The sequence below is a fragment of the Elephas maximus genome, chromosome 1, assembly GCF_024166365.1.
Source record: "Elephas maximus indicus isolate mEleMax1 chromosome 1, mEleMax1 primary haplotype, whole genome shotgun sequence".
In the NCBI taxonomy this organism is placed as follows: Eukaryota; Metazoa; Chordata; class Mammalia; order Proboscidea; family Elephantidae; genus Elephas; species Elephas maximus.
The window spans coordinates 172250738-172267072 of record NC_064819.1 but is presented as its reverse complement, the minus strand read 5'-3'; the positions used below and the strand labels follow the sequence as shown (position 1 = coordinate 172267072).

Sequence of the window (16335 nt, the reverse complement as noted above, 5' to 3'; positions counted from 1 at the left end):
TATCTGCCTTTTGATGTGTAGCAACTTGTTCTTTCTAGATTTCTATCCAGTGATAGGTCCCATCTACTACATATTTGTTTTCGAAAAGTCAGCTTTATTATTCCAAAGTCACATCCTGAGAATTATTGACATCAAGCTAGCAAAGAATCACTGACTCCAAGAACATGTTGTTCTGTTTTATTTTTACCATTTTCAGAGGCCGCATGGATCCAATGTACGCTTCTTCTGTATCCCAGAAAGATAAGTCGGGGTATTCACCAGGTTCAAGGATGAAAGGAACACCCTGAAATCCCGGGTCTTCATATATCAGCCATCTAAATGAGCACCAAGGAAAAAAAGAAATGGAGACAATTCATTATTGACTTCAGTGTTTGCTCCTCTCTGGTACACAGGCCCCCACTGACTAGAGAGGAAAAGAACAGGAGAGGACGTGGATGGACGTGATGCATAGTCACTCTTGGTATTAGAGTGGTGTTAGACACAAACAGGAATAAGCCATTATTTGCTCCTCTTCTTGATATTCTACTTTTCTCCTTGGCTGGCTTTGTCCACTTATATAATTTTATATTATTAACTGAGTCTAAGTGGAAAAGTTCCTATTTCTTCCAAGTAATAAAGGTAGTTATTAAACCAGTTTCATTGAGTTGATTCCAACTCATGTTGATCCCACGTGATTCAGAGTAGACTTGTGCTCCATAGTGTTTTCAATGGCTGTAATCTTATTACGCTAATATTTTTTATTTTTAATCTTATTACACTGTATGTATTTAGAGAGGCCCTAGCTAGGAAATCTTAAGCTTTGCTTTAAAAGGTAATGCCTCATTCGTAACCAAAGAATAGGGTGTTCCACCTAATCGTGTGTCAGGTTGTCAAAAACTAATAATCATAGCTAACATCTACCTAGCACATGTAAGGAATGCCACCCGAATTTCATTTAATCCTCACAACAATGCTACCAGGAAAGAATATTACTGTCCCCCTTTTATAGATGAGGCTAAGTAAATTGCCCAAGGCCACACAGCTCTAAGCACCAAAGGCAGGGTTGATGCAAGCAGACTCCAGAGCCAGGCTCCTAATCGTTTTTGATGGCAATTCTTCTCATTACAGAGAGCTCACTGAACACGGTTTACTCTTTTCAGAATGACTCAAGATCATCGTTGGGAGCCTTACTTAATGTATAGTGGTGTCCCTCGGGGCTTTACAGGTCTGAAGGTTGTTTGTTTCCAGGCTGCAAAGCTTTTTGAGTTCTTGGATCTGATTTTTATGGTTTTTCAATACCCCACCCTCCTACCAGCTTGCCAGCTGTCACTTCTGCTGTTGTCAGGGCTCCAGCAGCCCCACCCCTCCAATGTACTAGAAGCCGGGAAACCAGAAAACCATGCCTGTTAGAACAGTCTCTAAAGACTGTGCAAAGTCTCCTCATAAATTCCTTGGTTCCTGGGAGGGCTTGGGGAAGGTGAGGTTGCTAGAGAGTGACTTTTACATGAGAAGTGTTAATGTATCCCATCTGTAAACAAGTACAGGGTTCTTGGTGATTACCTACTTACACTCTCCAATTCTTTGTTAGTCTAGCTAAAATGTCGTAGTTCTCTACCATGTTCTTCAGAACACTGTACCAAGAAAAGGATGGCTGTAAATGAAATTTTTTACTACCAAAATGGGTCTGATAATCCCTCTTTGCTTTTCTCTTGTTCCCAATTTTGGCCCAAGGGCACATTTTTGTTGATGGTTTCTGTTAAAGATTCCCTAGGTAAATCAGTAACTTCTTCTATAACTCTTCCAGACTTACGACCAGAGTCCTACAGAAGATCTGTCAACACATAAAGAAAAAGAATGCTGGGAGGCTGCAGGTGGGGTACTAATTCACAATGTTAGAAGTCAGGATGATGGTTACTGGGATGGGGGTTGGGAGGTGACCAGGAAGAGACATGAGGGGGTTGCTGGGATGCTGGCTGTGCTCTATTTCTTGTTCTGGGTGATGGTTACACGCCATGCATTCACTTTGTGGAAATTCACTCAGCATGGTCATTTAGAATTTGTCATGCAACTTTCTGTAGAAATGTTATACTTCAATAAAAAATTAACTTAAGGAAAAAAAGAGGCTTACCTTTTAAATGCCATCATTATAGCCCTAAACCACAAGGGAACAGGATAAGGATGAGGTGCCTTTAAACTTCCTTACATTTTAAGCATGACAATTAAGGGCCATTACCTATTTTTTTTGGAGCTCAAAGCAATCTCTAGCATACTACACATGGATCTTTTGCCCTAACTAAATAATGGCAGTTCTGTCATAAATTGTACTGTCAGGCTAACAAAGGCAAGGGCCTCGAAGTCTGACTCCTTTACAAGTGAACAGACTTAATATTTCATAAGCAGAATGAATGGCTCATGAACCAATGATTCCAAGATTCTGAAATGGTGCTTACCAAAGGACCCTTGTCATTGAGTCTTTGCTTCTATAATTTCAGTTCTGAGAGGATCTCTTCATCTAATACTAAAAACTGTACTTTCTTTGATACATGTGGTTTAGTTACATAACATTTATAGAAAGAGGGTGATTTTAAGTAAAGGGGAATTTGTTAAAAAGCTGAACACGCAAGCTGACACATTTGAAAAGACTGCTGCCCTGAGAGGGCTTCCTCAGTGAGTACTAAGGGATGGCTGGGCAACTCAAGCAGACATTGATGAATGTTGGGTGGACTCTGGAATTTGAAAACTCATATACACAGCTTGATTCATTTTTCCTAAATTCTGTTGCAACACAGTATACTATTCATGAGGCTATCAGGAGCGGAGGAGGCTATCTTCAGGCAGTGTTTTTTTCCATTTCTAAAGGTACTCTTTTATTTCCCTGTGTACTTAGGTAATGAGGTTTTGCCTAACGTATGAGTAAACAGGACAACACAAAGTATGGGCTTACATTTTAAATAAGCACAACGAATGTATACATAAAAATAAATACTGTTGAAGTAATAATAATGGCTATCTATACATTTATTGAAAACATTTGTGCAGTTACTCTTCTGGAAATATCCTTCAGATCACACAAAAGACAATTGGTCTTATCTTGTTCACTTACTTTTAAACGAAAAACAATATTTCCAGCTGGATCATAGACCTATTCCCCAAACACAGCTGTACATGAATGCTGGCCACTTACAGAAACCAACTGGATACTCAAAAGATGAAATGTGAATGTGCCGACTTTGAGTGTATTCAAAGGAGAGCGGGCTATGAACCTCAAAGGGGAAAATGTACTTTTCTAATGGAGAGATGGAGGCACCACACTAACCTAGCGATCAAACTTGGAATTGCAGGCAAACTGGTTAGTGGGTGCCTCTTGAATACATAGCACTATCTGTATAAAGTATCCTTGTCCAGCTGTTCAACCTGAATCTAATCATACCTCTAGACCTAACGTGCAGTTGATAGAAAACTCGGGGTAGACGAACAAATTAAATTATACCATGAGAACATACTCTGACAAATTCAGAATGTGGCACACTGTATGAGACAGCTCACCTAAATTCTTTAAAGAGTGAGTGGCATGGGAACAAAGATGAGGGTACTCTTGGGATTAAAAGAGGCCAAAGAGATAGAACAACAAAATACATTATATGAACTTTGATTGTATCCTCATTAGGAAAAAAAAATTATAAAAGACATTCCTGAGACAATTGTGAATATTTGATTACAGGCTATAGGTTAGATATTTCCATAGACTTATTGTTATTTATTTATTTGGCATGATTGTGTAGTTACACAGGAGAAGGTCATTATAAAGAGATGCATGCTGAAGTATTCAAAAATGAAGGGTTGTGATATCTACAACTTACTTTCAAAATGGTCCTGAAAAACCGATAAAGCAAATACAGCAAGATGTTAACAGTTACTGACTCTATATGGGTGCACTGAACTATTCTTTGTACTTTTGTATATATTCGAAACTTTCATAACAAAAAGCTGGGCTGTAGTATGGTATTTGGTTTGTGGTTTGGGTAGTATGGTATACTCCACAGTGAAATACATACACTGAAATATTACATAGCAGTAAAAACCGAATGAAGTACAAATATACTCATTAACATGGGTAATCTTAGAAACAATATATAATAAAACAAGGAAGTCATAGAAGAGTTTAATAATATTTTGTAAAGTTCAAAGGCAAGCAAAATTAAAATTTTTTTAGGGACACATAGGGAGAAACTGTAAAATAAGGAAGTGAGAAAAACACAAAATTCAGGACAGTGGTCCTATGTGTGGAGGAGGCAGGAGGACAAGACCAGGGCAGGCTACACAGGGGCTACAGCAGTGTTGACAATAATCAGAGTAAACTGGGTGGTGGACACAAGGGGGTTGTTTTATTTTCAGACTTCATAACTCACATACATACATATATTCTTCTGTATATATATAATACTTCATAATAAAAATGATCAAAGAATATTTAGCCATTAAAAAAAAAGTACCTTGACATGGAAGGGACTGGACAGTGGGTAGGAAAGAGATGCTGATGAAGAGTGAGCTAATGATATCAGGTGGACTCTTGAGACTGTGTTGGCATCTCCCGTCTGGAGGGGGGATGGGAGGGTAGAGAGGGTTGGAAGCTGGCAAAATTGTCACAGAAGGAGAGACTGGAAGGGCTGACTCATTAGGGGGAGAGCAAGTGGGAGTATGGAGTAAGGTGTATATAAACTTATATGTGACAGACTGACTTGATTCGTAAACGTTCACTTGAAGCTCAATAAAAATTAAAAAAAAAAAAAGTACCTTGACTTGCTAGTCAGAACACCAGCATTTTAGCACACTCTCCGCTAACAACTAGCCCTAACCTTGAGAGTGACCAAAGTCTGTCTTCCTTGATTAAATGATGGTATCCAGCCAGATAATCCCATACTCCCTTGCAGTTCTAAAGTTCTTTGTTTCTATTAGAAAAAAAAAAAAAAAAGCCCTAACTTGCTTTAGGGATTAGCCAGCTGCTTTAAAACAAATGTTTAAAAACAAATTACACTCTTACAGAATCTGCAAGGGGAATTTAGTAGGCCTGCAAGTATTTCCCCAAATGAGAATGTGGCAATACCCTTATTTTGTATATGTGTAGAAGAGCCTAATCTAGAGCGATGAGGCCCTGGAATAAATCTCCTAATGTAATATATAAATGTTCCCTCCACAGCTAAGACCCGAGCAAAGTAAACTCGGGTACTTACTACAAGTTGAATTCTCCCAAGCCATCAAGGCTCTGCTTGGAGATCTGTAAAGCTGACCTACCAAGTCCAATGAGCCCAAACTGTGAATTGGTGAAGCTGACTCTGAAGGTGGCTTTCCATTATCATAATGGCAACAGAAACAAAAAGTCAGAAAAAAAGATGTCTGTCACCATGTAAACCCATTGTAAACCTGTAAACTATGTCAGGATTGTAACTACCGCCCATGGGGCAAAAGTTAAACTTACTGCAAAGGTAAGACACATTACTGAAGTATAGCTCAATGTGCTTCAGCATAGCCCAAGCCTGAGTAATGAAACCTTGCGGACATTGTGAGATTAAAATGCCTATTTGATTCTCTTCTAAGGTAAGTGCTGTTTCTCAAATAACACTAATACTTTGGGGGGGGGAAAAGGATATGTATAGATTCCTTTGATGTAAAAAAAATTAAAGGCAAAAAGAGAAACCGTATAGGACAGACTAGAGCTGCCCCATAGAGCTTCCAAGGAGTGCCTGGTGGATTTGAACTGCTGACCTTTTGGTTGGCAGCCATAGCTCTTAACCACTACACCACCAGGGTTTCCTTCTTTTGCTTAAAGTCTTCTTTTTCTTCCCAATCTCTAAATATAAAAGTGCCCAGGGCTCAGATGGCTTCTCTTAACTGTACTCATTCCCTGTGATCTCATCCATACGTGGTTTAAACACCTCTCTATGCTGATTACTCCTAAATTTGAATCTCCAGCCTCTCCCCCTGAGCTCCAGCGGCTCCCTTGAATTCCAGCCTCACACATCCAGTCAGCTTCCTGACTTTCACTTGAATGTGGAGTTGGAATCCCAGACTTGTCCAAAACCAGAATCCTGAATTTCACTCTCCCTCCCAACCTGCTCCTCCAAGTTTTCTCAATTGCAATAAATGCTGGGGTCCCAAACCCTAGACATTTCTCAGCCCCCCATACCACACATACTACCTGTCAGCAGACTGTATCAGTTCTACCTTCAAAATTTATCCTGAACCTAATCACTTCTCACCTCCCCCACTACTATTGCCCCTATCCAGAACCTGTCCACTTCTCACCTTTCCCACCTTCAAGCCACCATCACCTCTTGCCTGGATTACTGCAATAGCCTCCTAATTGGTTTCTTTGTTTCTGCCCTTGCTTCCTTGTAGTCTATTTTCTGCATAACAGCTAGAGCAATCCTTCTAAAACACAAGTTAGATCAAAACCCTCCAATGATTTCCCATGTCACTTAAGATTAAATCTAAAATTCTCTCTGAGGCCTAAAAGGCCTGAGATGGTGGGGTCCTACCCACCTACCTCCTCCTGGCTCTCTACTCCAGCCACCTTGGCCTCCTAGCTGTTGCCCAAACTTACCAAGCAGGGCTTTTGCAAACGGTGTTCTTCGTGCATAGGACACGTTCCCTCTCGCTCCTCCCCCAGATATCTGCATAGATGACTCCCTCGCCTGTTTCAGGTCTCTGCTTAAATGTCACCAGAGATCTTCCGGACCACCCTATCTAAAACAGCACTGCTCACCATCCACCTCTGTAATTTATTTTTTTTTATAGCACTGGGTTTTGTTTTTTTTTTATAGCACTTAATTACTTTAACACATAATCTGACACATTATGTATGCATTTGCATGGTCTGTTTCTACTGGACTAATGAAGGAACCCTGGTGGCACAGTGGCTAAAGCTCTCGGCTGCTAACCAAAAGGTCAGTGGTTCAAACCCACCAGCTGCTTTGTGGAAAAACCTAATGATCTACTCCCATAAAGATTCCAGCCTAGGAAACCCTACAGGGCAGTTCTACCCTGTCCTATAGGGTCTCTATGAGTCAGAATCAACTCAATGGCTCACAACAACAACAACTGGACTAACAGCTCTCTTACAGCAGGGATATTGTTTTATGTGCTCACTGCTGTATAAAAAAAAAAAAAATTTTTTTTTTTTACTGCTGTATAGGTATCTAGAAAAGCACCTGGCACACAGCAGATGCCCGATAAGTGAATGAATAGATTTACCAAAATTTATATATAGACATTGTTTTGAGTTTATATTTGTCAAAGTCCTAATTCCTTGCCATATTTAAAGAGGGTATGCAGAGAAACAAGTTTTCCTAATTCCTAATTTTAAATTACTCACCTTTAGAAATTTCATCAGCCTGTCTAGGCTTAAACCAAAACCAAACCCACTGCTGTTGAGTCGATGCCGACTCATAGTGACCCTATAAAACAGAGTAGGACTGCCCCGGTTTCCAAAGCTGTCAATCTTTACGGAAGCAGACTGTCACATCCTTCTCTTGCGGTGTAACTGGTGAGTTCCAACTGCCGACCTGGTTAGCGTCAAACTCTTAACCACTGTGCCACCAGGGTTTCTGTCAAGGGTTACGGCGTACCAAATGGTATAACTTAGAATGTGCACTATTTTAAAGCAGCAACATTTACAATGTCCTTGGAAAATAACTTTATACATCAAAAGGAGATATTTAACATTATTCTTCATACCCTAGATTCTGATAAAGCATCTGATAAATATCTGATATACTGATAAAGCATCACTTTAGTTTTCCTTGCTATCACCTCACTAATCTCTGGAAGGGAAGTTGTTAACCAAGAGGGGGACTGGCATTGGGAGGAGCACAAGGGGGCTTTTCAGGTACCATCAGTGTTCTATCTCTTGACTTCAGAAGTGGCTGCATAGCTGCCCACTTTATTATTTGTTTAAATATTCATTTAACCTTTATGAATGCTTTTCTAAAGTGTGTTATATTTCAAAATTTAAAAGGTAGATAAATAGATGAACAAATAAAGGAACTATCTAACTCACACTTTACAAAATCCTAGATAAATTGTTGCCTGTCTCTTCTCAAACAATACCTGTGATGGAAACGCCCTGACAAGGGAACCCATTTCCATTCTAGCCACTCTAACCATTAGAAAGTGCTTCCTCAGCTCAAGTCAAAATCCATCTCTCTACTGCTCTTTCCCAGAACCTCCTGTGAAATAACAGAGAGCACCTTCCCACCATTCAAAGATGGCTGCTACCCTCAAGCCCCAGTTTCAACAGTCACACTCCCTATTAAGTTGCCAAGAAGTTTTTAGTTCCTGATTTCTGAGGATCAAAAATGAGACTCTGTGGTCTCTAGTTCACTGAATTCCTATATTCTGTCAAATAATTTTTTCCAAGATGAGAAACTAGCAAACTGTGATTTTTTATAACTAATAGGGTGAAAAAGAGATACTTTAGGAGAAACCGCAGAGATACCCTGTATCACTGTAAAGGGTAAAGCGAAAACTTTTTTTATTGCATATCCCATAAAAAATTTTGAGCATACTCTGAAGAGATGAATATTTATAAATTATATATATTACCACTGAACTAACACGCTATCTGCCTTAAAAACATTCCCCAAAATATAATTTTAAAAGGAGAAGATTTTAAATAAAACATAAAGAAACATTAATGTTTTCTTCCTGCATCTCACTGAACACCATCCACACATCCCGGGGAGTGCACCTCCTTTAGAGACCACAGCTGTGAGGTATTGCAGTCTGTGCTTTCTATCCTCATTTCTCCCCTAACTCAGACATTCCCATTTCTTTCAAAATACTCTTGGAGTTTCCTGTGATTTGTGAAACCAACATCCTAGGGACTTGGGACGGCATTGTGAGAAAATGTTAACGGAAGTACCATGTGTTGGCCTCCGCCCCATCTGAAATCTCAGGGGCACAGCTTTAAATGACCTCCTGTACGTTACCGTGAAGGTATAATCTGTTTACTCAGCTCTGCATGAATCAGGTTCATCTGTGATAAGGAAAGCATTACAATACAAATGGACTTTTTTCCACACTTCCTCCAACAAACTGTTATTGCTTATAAGAGAGGTGAATCATAGTAACACAGGTACAAAAGATTCAGAATTGTACATGCCCTATAAAAAATATCTTCTAGTTAATAATTACTTAACAAGACAACAAACTAGAAAAACTATATTTTAAGTCCTCCTCCCAGTGCCACATTCACAAAAAAGCTTCATTAAAATTGTACTTGAAATAAAGTACTTACGTGCCCCAATGTACTTTAATGGAAGAAGTTTTCTGTATTACACCAAACCCCTGCATTTCTTCAGTATCATCAAAGTAGGAATTTTGAAGTCCTAACCCTTCCGGTTCAGTAAATAAGTCAATTTGACTAATTCTGTAATCCTGAAAAAGACACATATATACATTTGTAATAATAATTACATTAAGCATTTATTATGCTTTTACTGTGACTAATTAAAATAAGCTTTAAATATACACATACATTTCACAGAGCACCTGCCATTTGATCCCTTCCCTGTTTTCGGCCATGACTTAATAATGTGCCTTCTTTGATGGCAGACACACTGCTTTAGTTATATATCTCTGTGTTACATTCACCAAAGATCAGAAATGTATTTTATTAGAGTTTGGGAGCACATTTATTTCTCTCATCCTCGCTGAAAAAAAAAATGCTTGGCGTTCTTTGGTCTCAGGAGGTTAGGTTCCTTTGCTCTGATGGGACAATTCAAGGCCAGAATGTACAGAATGGTTGTGCTTAGAAGTCTTTCTCAACTTTGTTTTGTACTCTAAGTCCCCTGTGGTAACTCTCCTTGACCATGACTAAACCTCTTTGATGTTGGTTTGGGCTAAGTTGCAAAGGTAAAGGCAGGCATTTATGGTGATTTACCAATCTCTGCACTTTAGTCACTCACCCATGCCCCGCACTCCTGAAAAAGCTTCTCTTGGCTGAGTGCCTAAGCATTAACTAAGTATCTACTGATACACTACTGAACCTCTGCTATGTTGCTGGACTAAGTGAACTGAGGTTCTGAGGTACAGAAGAAATGCAGACACTTAGTTCAGGTCAAGGGAGACTCTTTCAAATGTTACCAGAAGGAATAACTCTAATGAACTAAAAAGACAGTCCTCTTGGATATATGTTGTGACTTACATTCATGTTTCAAGAAACCATGCATACACTCTGTAAAAATAATATAATTAATTCATGATGTATCAGGAACCATAAAAGCATTCCTACCCTTTAACCTGACACCATTCAGAAAACTTTATCTCAAGGAAATAAATCAGAAAATTATGAATTATTAAAGGCATAGAAATGTTTGCACAAGATTATTTAAAAATTAGGAATAATCTTAAATTCCACAGAAAGAAAGGTAAAATGAATGATGATACATCAGTTCAATGGAATATGATGTTCAGTTAAACCTCAAACAATGTAGTAACATGAAAAGCAATTTACATTAAGTTTGCTGCTGTCAGGCAAAACAGGACGCCTCTTTAACACCCAAATCCCAAAACACAAACCCCAAAAGGAACAAAATCAAACCCCAAAGCAACCCCTGCTCCCATTCTGATATTGCTCCCATTTGCAAATCACTGAAAGATGTTACCAATGGGAATACAATCTTCAAGAAAATGGTGTGGAGAGAGAAAAAGGACTGAGAACTAGTGTTAAGTGAAAAAAAGTAGAACAACATTGTATCTGTAGTATGATTACAACTACAGAAAAAAAGGAAATGATAATATGGCCAAGAAAGGGTTAAAAAAAATCTGCTGCCATCAGGTCAATTTCAACACAGAGTGACCCTACAGGACAGAGTAGAACTGCCTCATAGGGTTTCCAAGGAGCAACTGGTGGATTTGAACTTCTGACTTTTTGGTTAACAGCAGAGCTCTTAACCATTGCACCACCAGGGCTCCAAGAAAGGGTAGAGAATTCAAAAAATGAAGAGAGTAGACACTTTGTGGTAGTGGGATTTGGATATTTTTTAAACATTCCTTTATTGGCAATATTATTTGAGCAATAAATAAAAATTGCAAATAAACTGTTCCACTAACTAGGACATTTAGAAATGGGTTCCTATGTCTTATTTAAGGTTTCTCACATTATGTGCTTAAAACTTTTAAAAGATAAGTCATTTAGAACAGCAATTATCATCTACCAAAAAAAAACCACTAAGTCAAACAAAAATGTTGACCTAGGAAGCAGGTAAGTCTTTCCTCTGCCCAAAACTGTTATTCAGGTTTACTTATTCTTAGTCATTCTCATTTTAGAATCTTCCTTTTCTCCCTATTGCATTCCAACTCCCATCTTGATTATAGACGACTGACATTTTAATTTTTCCACTTGGAAAACACCATTAATTATAATTTTAGAAGGTTAAGGATCATCAGGAAACCCTGGTGGCATAGTGGTTAAGTGCTACGGCTGCTAACCAAAGGGTCGGCAGTTCAAATCCACCAGGCGCTCCTTGGAAACTCTATGGGGAAGTTCTACTCTGTCCTATTGGGTCACTATGAGTTGGAATTGACTCGACGGGAAAGGGTTTTTTTGGGGGGTTTAAGAATCATCAAAATCCCAAGAGCCATAAAAAAAGACTGATGCATTTTCCATATCAATGAATTTTACCCAAGAAGTTTTACCCAATCCATAAAATGGCCTCAAATACCTATTCTTAAAAACCTACAAGAAACCTCAGAGTTAACTTCAACTTAACTATTTTCAGGTTATTTATTTTTTCCAAAGTAAAATGCCTTTAAGCTGTTCGAGTTAACCTAAATTCATGTGGCAACCAGAGAATAAAGTAAGAAAAATCTGTTCATGTAGAACTCATCAAAACCAGGTTAATAAAGTAAAATGTATTTGGGAAATGGAGATGGGAAGACCAAGAGTGAGAGATAGGGCAATGTATATAATTAATTTACCATAAGGGTTTTATTGTGAAAAATTTTTACTCAATTAGAATGATGTTTCTTTTCTAATCTCTTTAAAACACACAAATACTTAACTGAGAAGTATAGAAAAAAATATCCATAAGCTTCAAATATTTTCCCCTAACACTTACTTTAAAAAACTTTAAATGAACATTTCCCTTGGAGTAAGAACAGTCTCTGGCATTTAATAAATATTTGCTGAATGAATGAATGCAATCTGGCTTTACCATAACCTACCTGGACCACATGTCTGATCGAACCAATCACCACAGGCTTAGCCGACACTTCTTCATCGTTTCTTTCCAGAGTATCTTCCATACCCCAGAGACCAGAGAGTTCCAACTCTCCTTCCTCTAAGGGGACGGAGTGCCCTTCGAAACTTGGTTTCTCATACAAAATCCAGCTAAGTATAAAATGCAGCAAAACCATTAGCCAGCCCTGGTGATCGAGGTTTTGATTATTCAAATATTCTAGCTAATAAAACCAACAAACCCACTGCTGTCCAGTCGATTCCGATTCTAGCTAATAGCCACTATATATATTGCATATTGGAGACCAGTTTTCTAACAATTAAAATAGAATAATCTCTCTCTAAAACTAAAACTTTACTGAAAATTAAGCCTCTGACAATTCAAGAACCATGTCAGAATCTTAGAGAACTTTTAGATCATCAATACAAACTATATCTGAAACCATTGCCCTTAGATAATCTTCAAACCCTAAACCAAAAATATCCCCTGATGTCTTCTTACAACCAAACAATAGTTTAGTTTAACTAGTAAAAAATGTTTGCCTTATGCATTATTTTTTTCTAAGAACTATATATATAGGGAATCAAATTGACAACAGCAACTTGAAAGATTAGATAGGAACCTAGGAACCTTAGGGGGGGTAAATTTATGTTAATGGGGGAAGGAACAACTCAGAAAATGGGGAGGTGAGAATGGCTGCACAACTTGAAGAATGTAATCAATGTCACTAAATGGTATGTGTAGCAACTGTTGAATTGGTGTGTGTTTTGCTGTATATATTATCAACAACAACAAAATAAATAAAACTATTAAAAAAAAGAAGAAAAAATACGAACTCTATATAAAGGTATATATATACACCCTCTCCTCACTTATCCACACGGTTAGGTTCCAAAGACCAGGTGGTCCTTACACAAAATCGGTATTATGAGAAAATGGAGGATGACCATACCAGATCACAAAATGGAAGATGACTACATCATTACATAACTGCAAAATTACATCACTGCATAACTACCAAACCACTGAGAATCACAGCGCAGCCAAAGTGACATGCAACCTTAACCATCACAGCCAGCATTACTCTCACCTCCCACCTCAGCGTTCGTTACTGCCAGACTTATGTTCTTAACGCACGAAATAGTCAGATGGTAGATTTTCTATTATTGTTGTAATCACAAAATGTCAGATAACAAGATAGTCAATCCAGTGAGGAGAAGGTATATAAAGAGGGAGAAAGAGAGAGAGTTCTATGGAATTGCCAGTTAGTGGAGATTTGTGAATGGTAGTATGTCAGGTAAATGGGTTTTTAGTGTAGTGGTTTTTTCTCCTTATATGGGTAGAGAACATTTCTCTTAGAGGGATGTTATATTCTTACCATAGCTACTGAGCCATATCAGTGGATATGTTGATACAAATGACTACATGCATGGTAATGAAAAGCGTTTTTAGAATATTCATTCCCATAACATCCAAATGCTAAAGAAAAATCTCATGTCAATGTACTACAATGCTTAAGTGTGTATGCTTTTAAGGAAAGAGAGAAAGCAACATAATGTGCAAAAGAAAGAAGCACTATCCTGTTAAAGTTATACGAACTCTGTTTTTAGCACAATTTACAAAGTCTTCAAATCTAAGAACAAAAACTAATTCTATTTCTTCTAAAGAGTATGCTTAATACATAGTAAAATGTACTAAAATATTTAAAAATCTACGAAGGAGGATGCTAAAAATTTCATTAATGGAAACCAAAAGAAAAGTTTACTGATTTTTTAAATCAAATACATACAGCTCTACTTTTTAAATTTCAAACAAGTTTATAGATAAGTACCAAAGATAACTGTTTATCCTGGGTGAGTGATTTTTTTTTAAGTTTTTTTTTTTTTATTTTTTAACTTCCTGTGTATTTTCTAGAGGCAATTAACCTGGTAAAACAATTTTAGAAACCAGCAAAATATTCATGTTTTCATCAGTTTCTTTCTTAATCGAAACTATCTTTCATGGAAAAGTTAGAAAGAAAATTGAAATTCTAGAATAGTCTTTCACTGAACTGTCATTAAAAAGTTAGCAATGTTTTTCCTTACAGATTAAAAAAGAAAGCCACATTTGGACTATCAGCACGACTAGTGCAATTCTTATCAACATCATTTGAAACTCATAAACTCAAAGAGTGTTATGGATCCTGACCTATCATTAGGCCCAAACAATGTTATGTGGAGATATATGAGAAAAAGACGCTTGCACTTTCACTTTTCTCATTTTCTACAACAGACACATATCACTTCTATAACTGGAAGCGTGATTAAAAACAATCTTTTTAAATACGAATTACTTTTAATACACATAGGGCTGCCCCGAGTCAAAGTCAACTCAGTGGCAACTGTTTTTTTTTTTTTTTTTCGCAGTGTTTTCTGCCCTTTACCTTGCTAAATGCATACTTTTAAAAAAGTCCTGAGAACCAAACAGGTTAATTAAGAATGTAAAACACAAACCCTGTAAGTCAGGAACTCGGCCCCATTCTTACTTACCATCCTCTAACGACTCTTACAAGAATCACCGGAGAGAGGCTCCACGAGCTGCAATCCTGGATGTCACTGAAAATCTCAATGCAATCCTCAGAGACCTCGGGCTCGCTATATATCACTACCTGCAAAAAAGAGTGGTAGCATACCTTGTTGTACTTGAAGTACAACAGAAATTTCTACAGACTAGAAACAGAAAATAACCTTACCTTTCCAGGTCGGGGATTGATTTTATTTTGGACACTTCCTCTAAGTGTCTGTAATCAGATGAATGAAACACAACAATTATACCTTTGCAAAGCAATCCTCTTTTCTCCTCCCTGCCACCATGGTCCTTTCAGTAAGTTATTTGCTTCACAATTAGCTTGAAGCACATCTACTCTGGCCCATGCCAAAGTTATATTAAAATTCCCTGTGAGTTTATAACATTAAGTGAAAAGCTATCTTTCTTCCTAACTGAACTTGCCATTTCAACTTCTCCTCATTTAACTGTCTAGGGTATTTCCATCTATGCTAGAAAATTCCAGGCCCCAGAGTCAGACCCATGTTTATCTTAGTTCACAGAGTAAGAACCCACCTAAGAGATTTATAATTTAAGTAATCTCAATATAGTCTCAAATAAAGAGAAAGTATAATGTATTAATCACTTACCTAGAATGGGTTAAATCAATTTTATTTGTTCATATACACACCTTATCTGAATCTATGTTTTTTTCATAGTAACATCTACCATCACATAACTACTAATCTAAAACAAGTGGCATATTTCACAATGTAGGTTGTATAAAAAATACTTATTCCCCCCTTTTTGATGAATAAAATACATTTTTATATGGCTCCCAAACTAACCATTTTCAAGGACATCTGACAAGACCAGTAAAACCAGAAATGCATACTATAATAAAATCCTAATTATACATGTAAAAATATTGTAAAACACGGACTACTTTCAATGCTGACCAGGATGCCTCATCTTAAGGAGTGCCTTTGATCTGATCACTCTTTACTGCTTGCATCATACCGGAGTGGAATGTGCCCGAAAGACCATAGGAAGGCTCCCCTAGAGCATTATTAAGAATCAAAATAGCATATACTAATTTACTTATATATACACATTGAATATACTTATATATAAGTAGATAAGCTGAAGAGAAAGCCTGAAATGTAAAATAAAATTCAGATATGAGACAAAGGACAGAATAGTTATATAGTCAACAAAGTCCAGGACCTAAAGAAAAACAATTTAGGCCTCACGAAATTATAAAACATTTTGATTCTTTTTACTCCACTTGGTTTGGTTTTCAAGGGACTCCAAAGGAAAACTAGGTATATTCTGTCATCAGACTCAGTTAAGGGGTTTTGTCAAGTAAGATAAGCCGCCTAAGAATGATTACAAAAGAGAGCATAGCTATGATAAAACAAACCAGTAGAAATTTCATGAGAAACACTTAAGAACCTCATGCCTTCTGAGTGCAGTGGGCTGATCCAGTTTTGTCTGTTTACAGTAGTGGTTCCTAGAGTGTGCTCCAGGAGCCCTAGAGAGGTCCCAAGACCCTTTTGAGGGTCCATGAGGTCAAAACTATTTTCATAGTCAT

At 37.6% G+C, this 16335-nt stretch overlaps 1 protein-coding gene across 1 annotated transcript in view; it reads right to left on the bottom strand.

The window, feature by feature from the left end:
* The window catches only part of CRYBG1 (crystallin beta-gamma domain containing 1), a 246296-nt gene that overhangs the window by 32366 nt on the left and 197595 nt on the right, over positions 1–16335 (bottom strand). Inside the window, exons 5-9 of the mRNA XM_049898281.1 lie at positions 14950–14997; positions 14747–14865; positions 12205–12370; positions 9275–9414; positions 188–314 (exon numbers count right to left, since the gene is read on the bottom strand). Coding sequence (XP_049754238.1) covers positions 188–314; positions 9275–9414; positions 12205–12370; positions 14747–14865; positions 14950–14997 — 600 coding nt within the window. The remainder of the gene's footprint in view (positions 1–187; positions 315–9274; positions 9415–12204; positions 12371–14746; positions 14866–14949; positions 14998–16335) is intronic.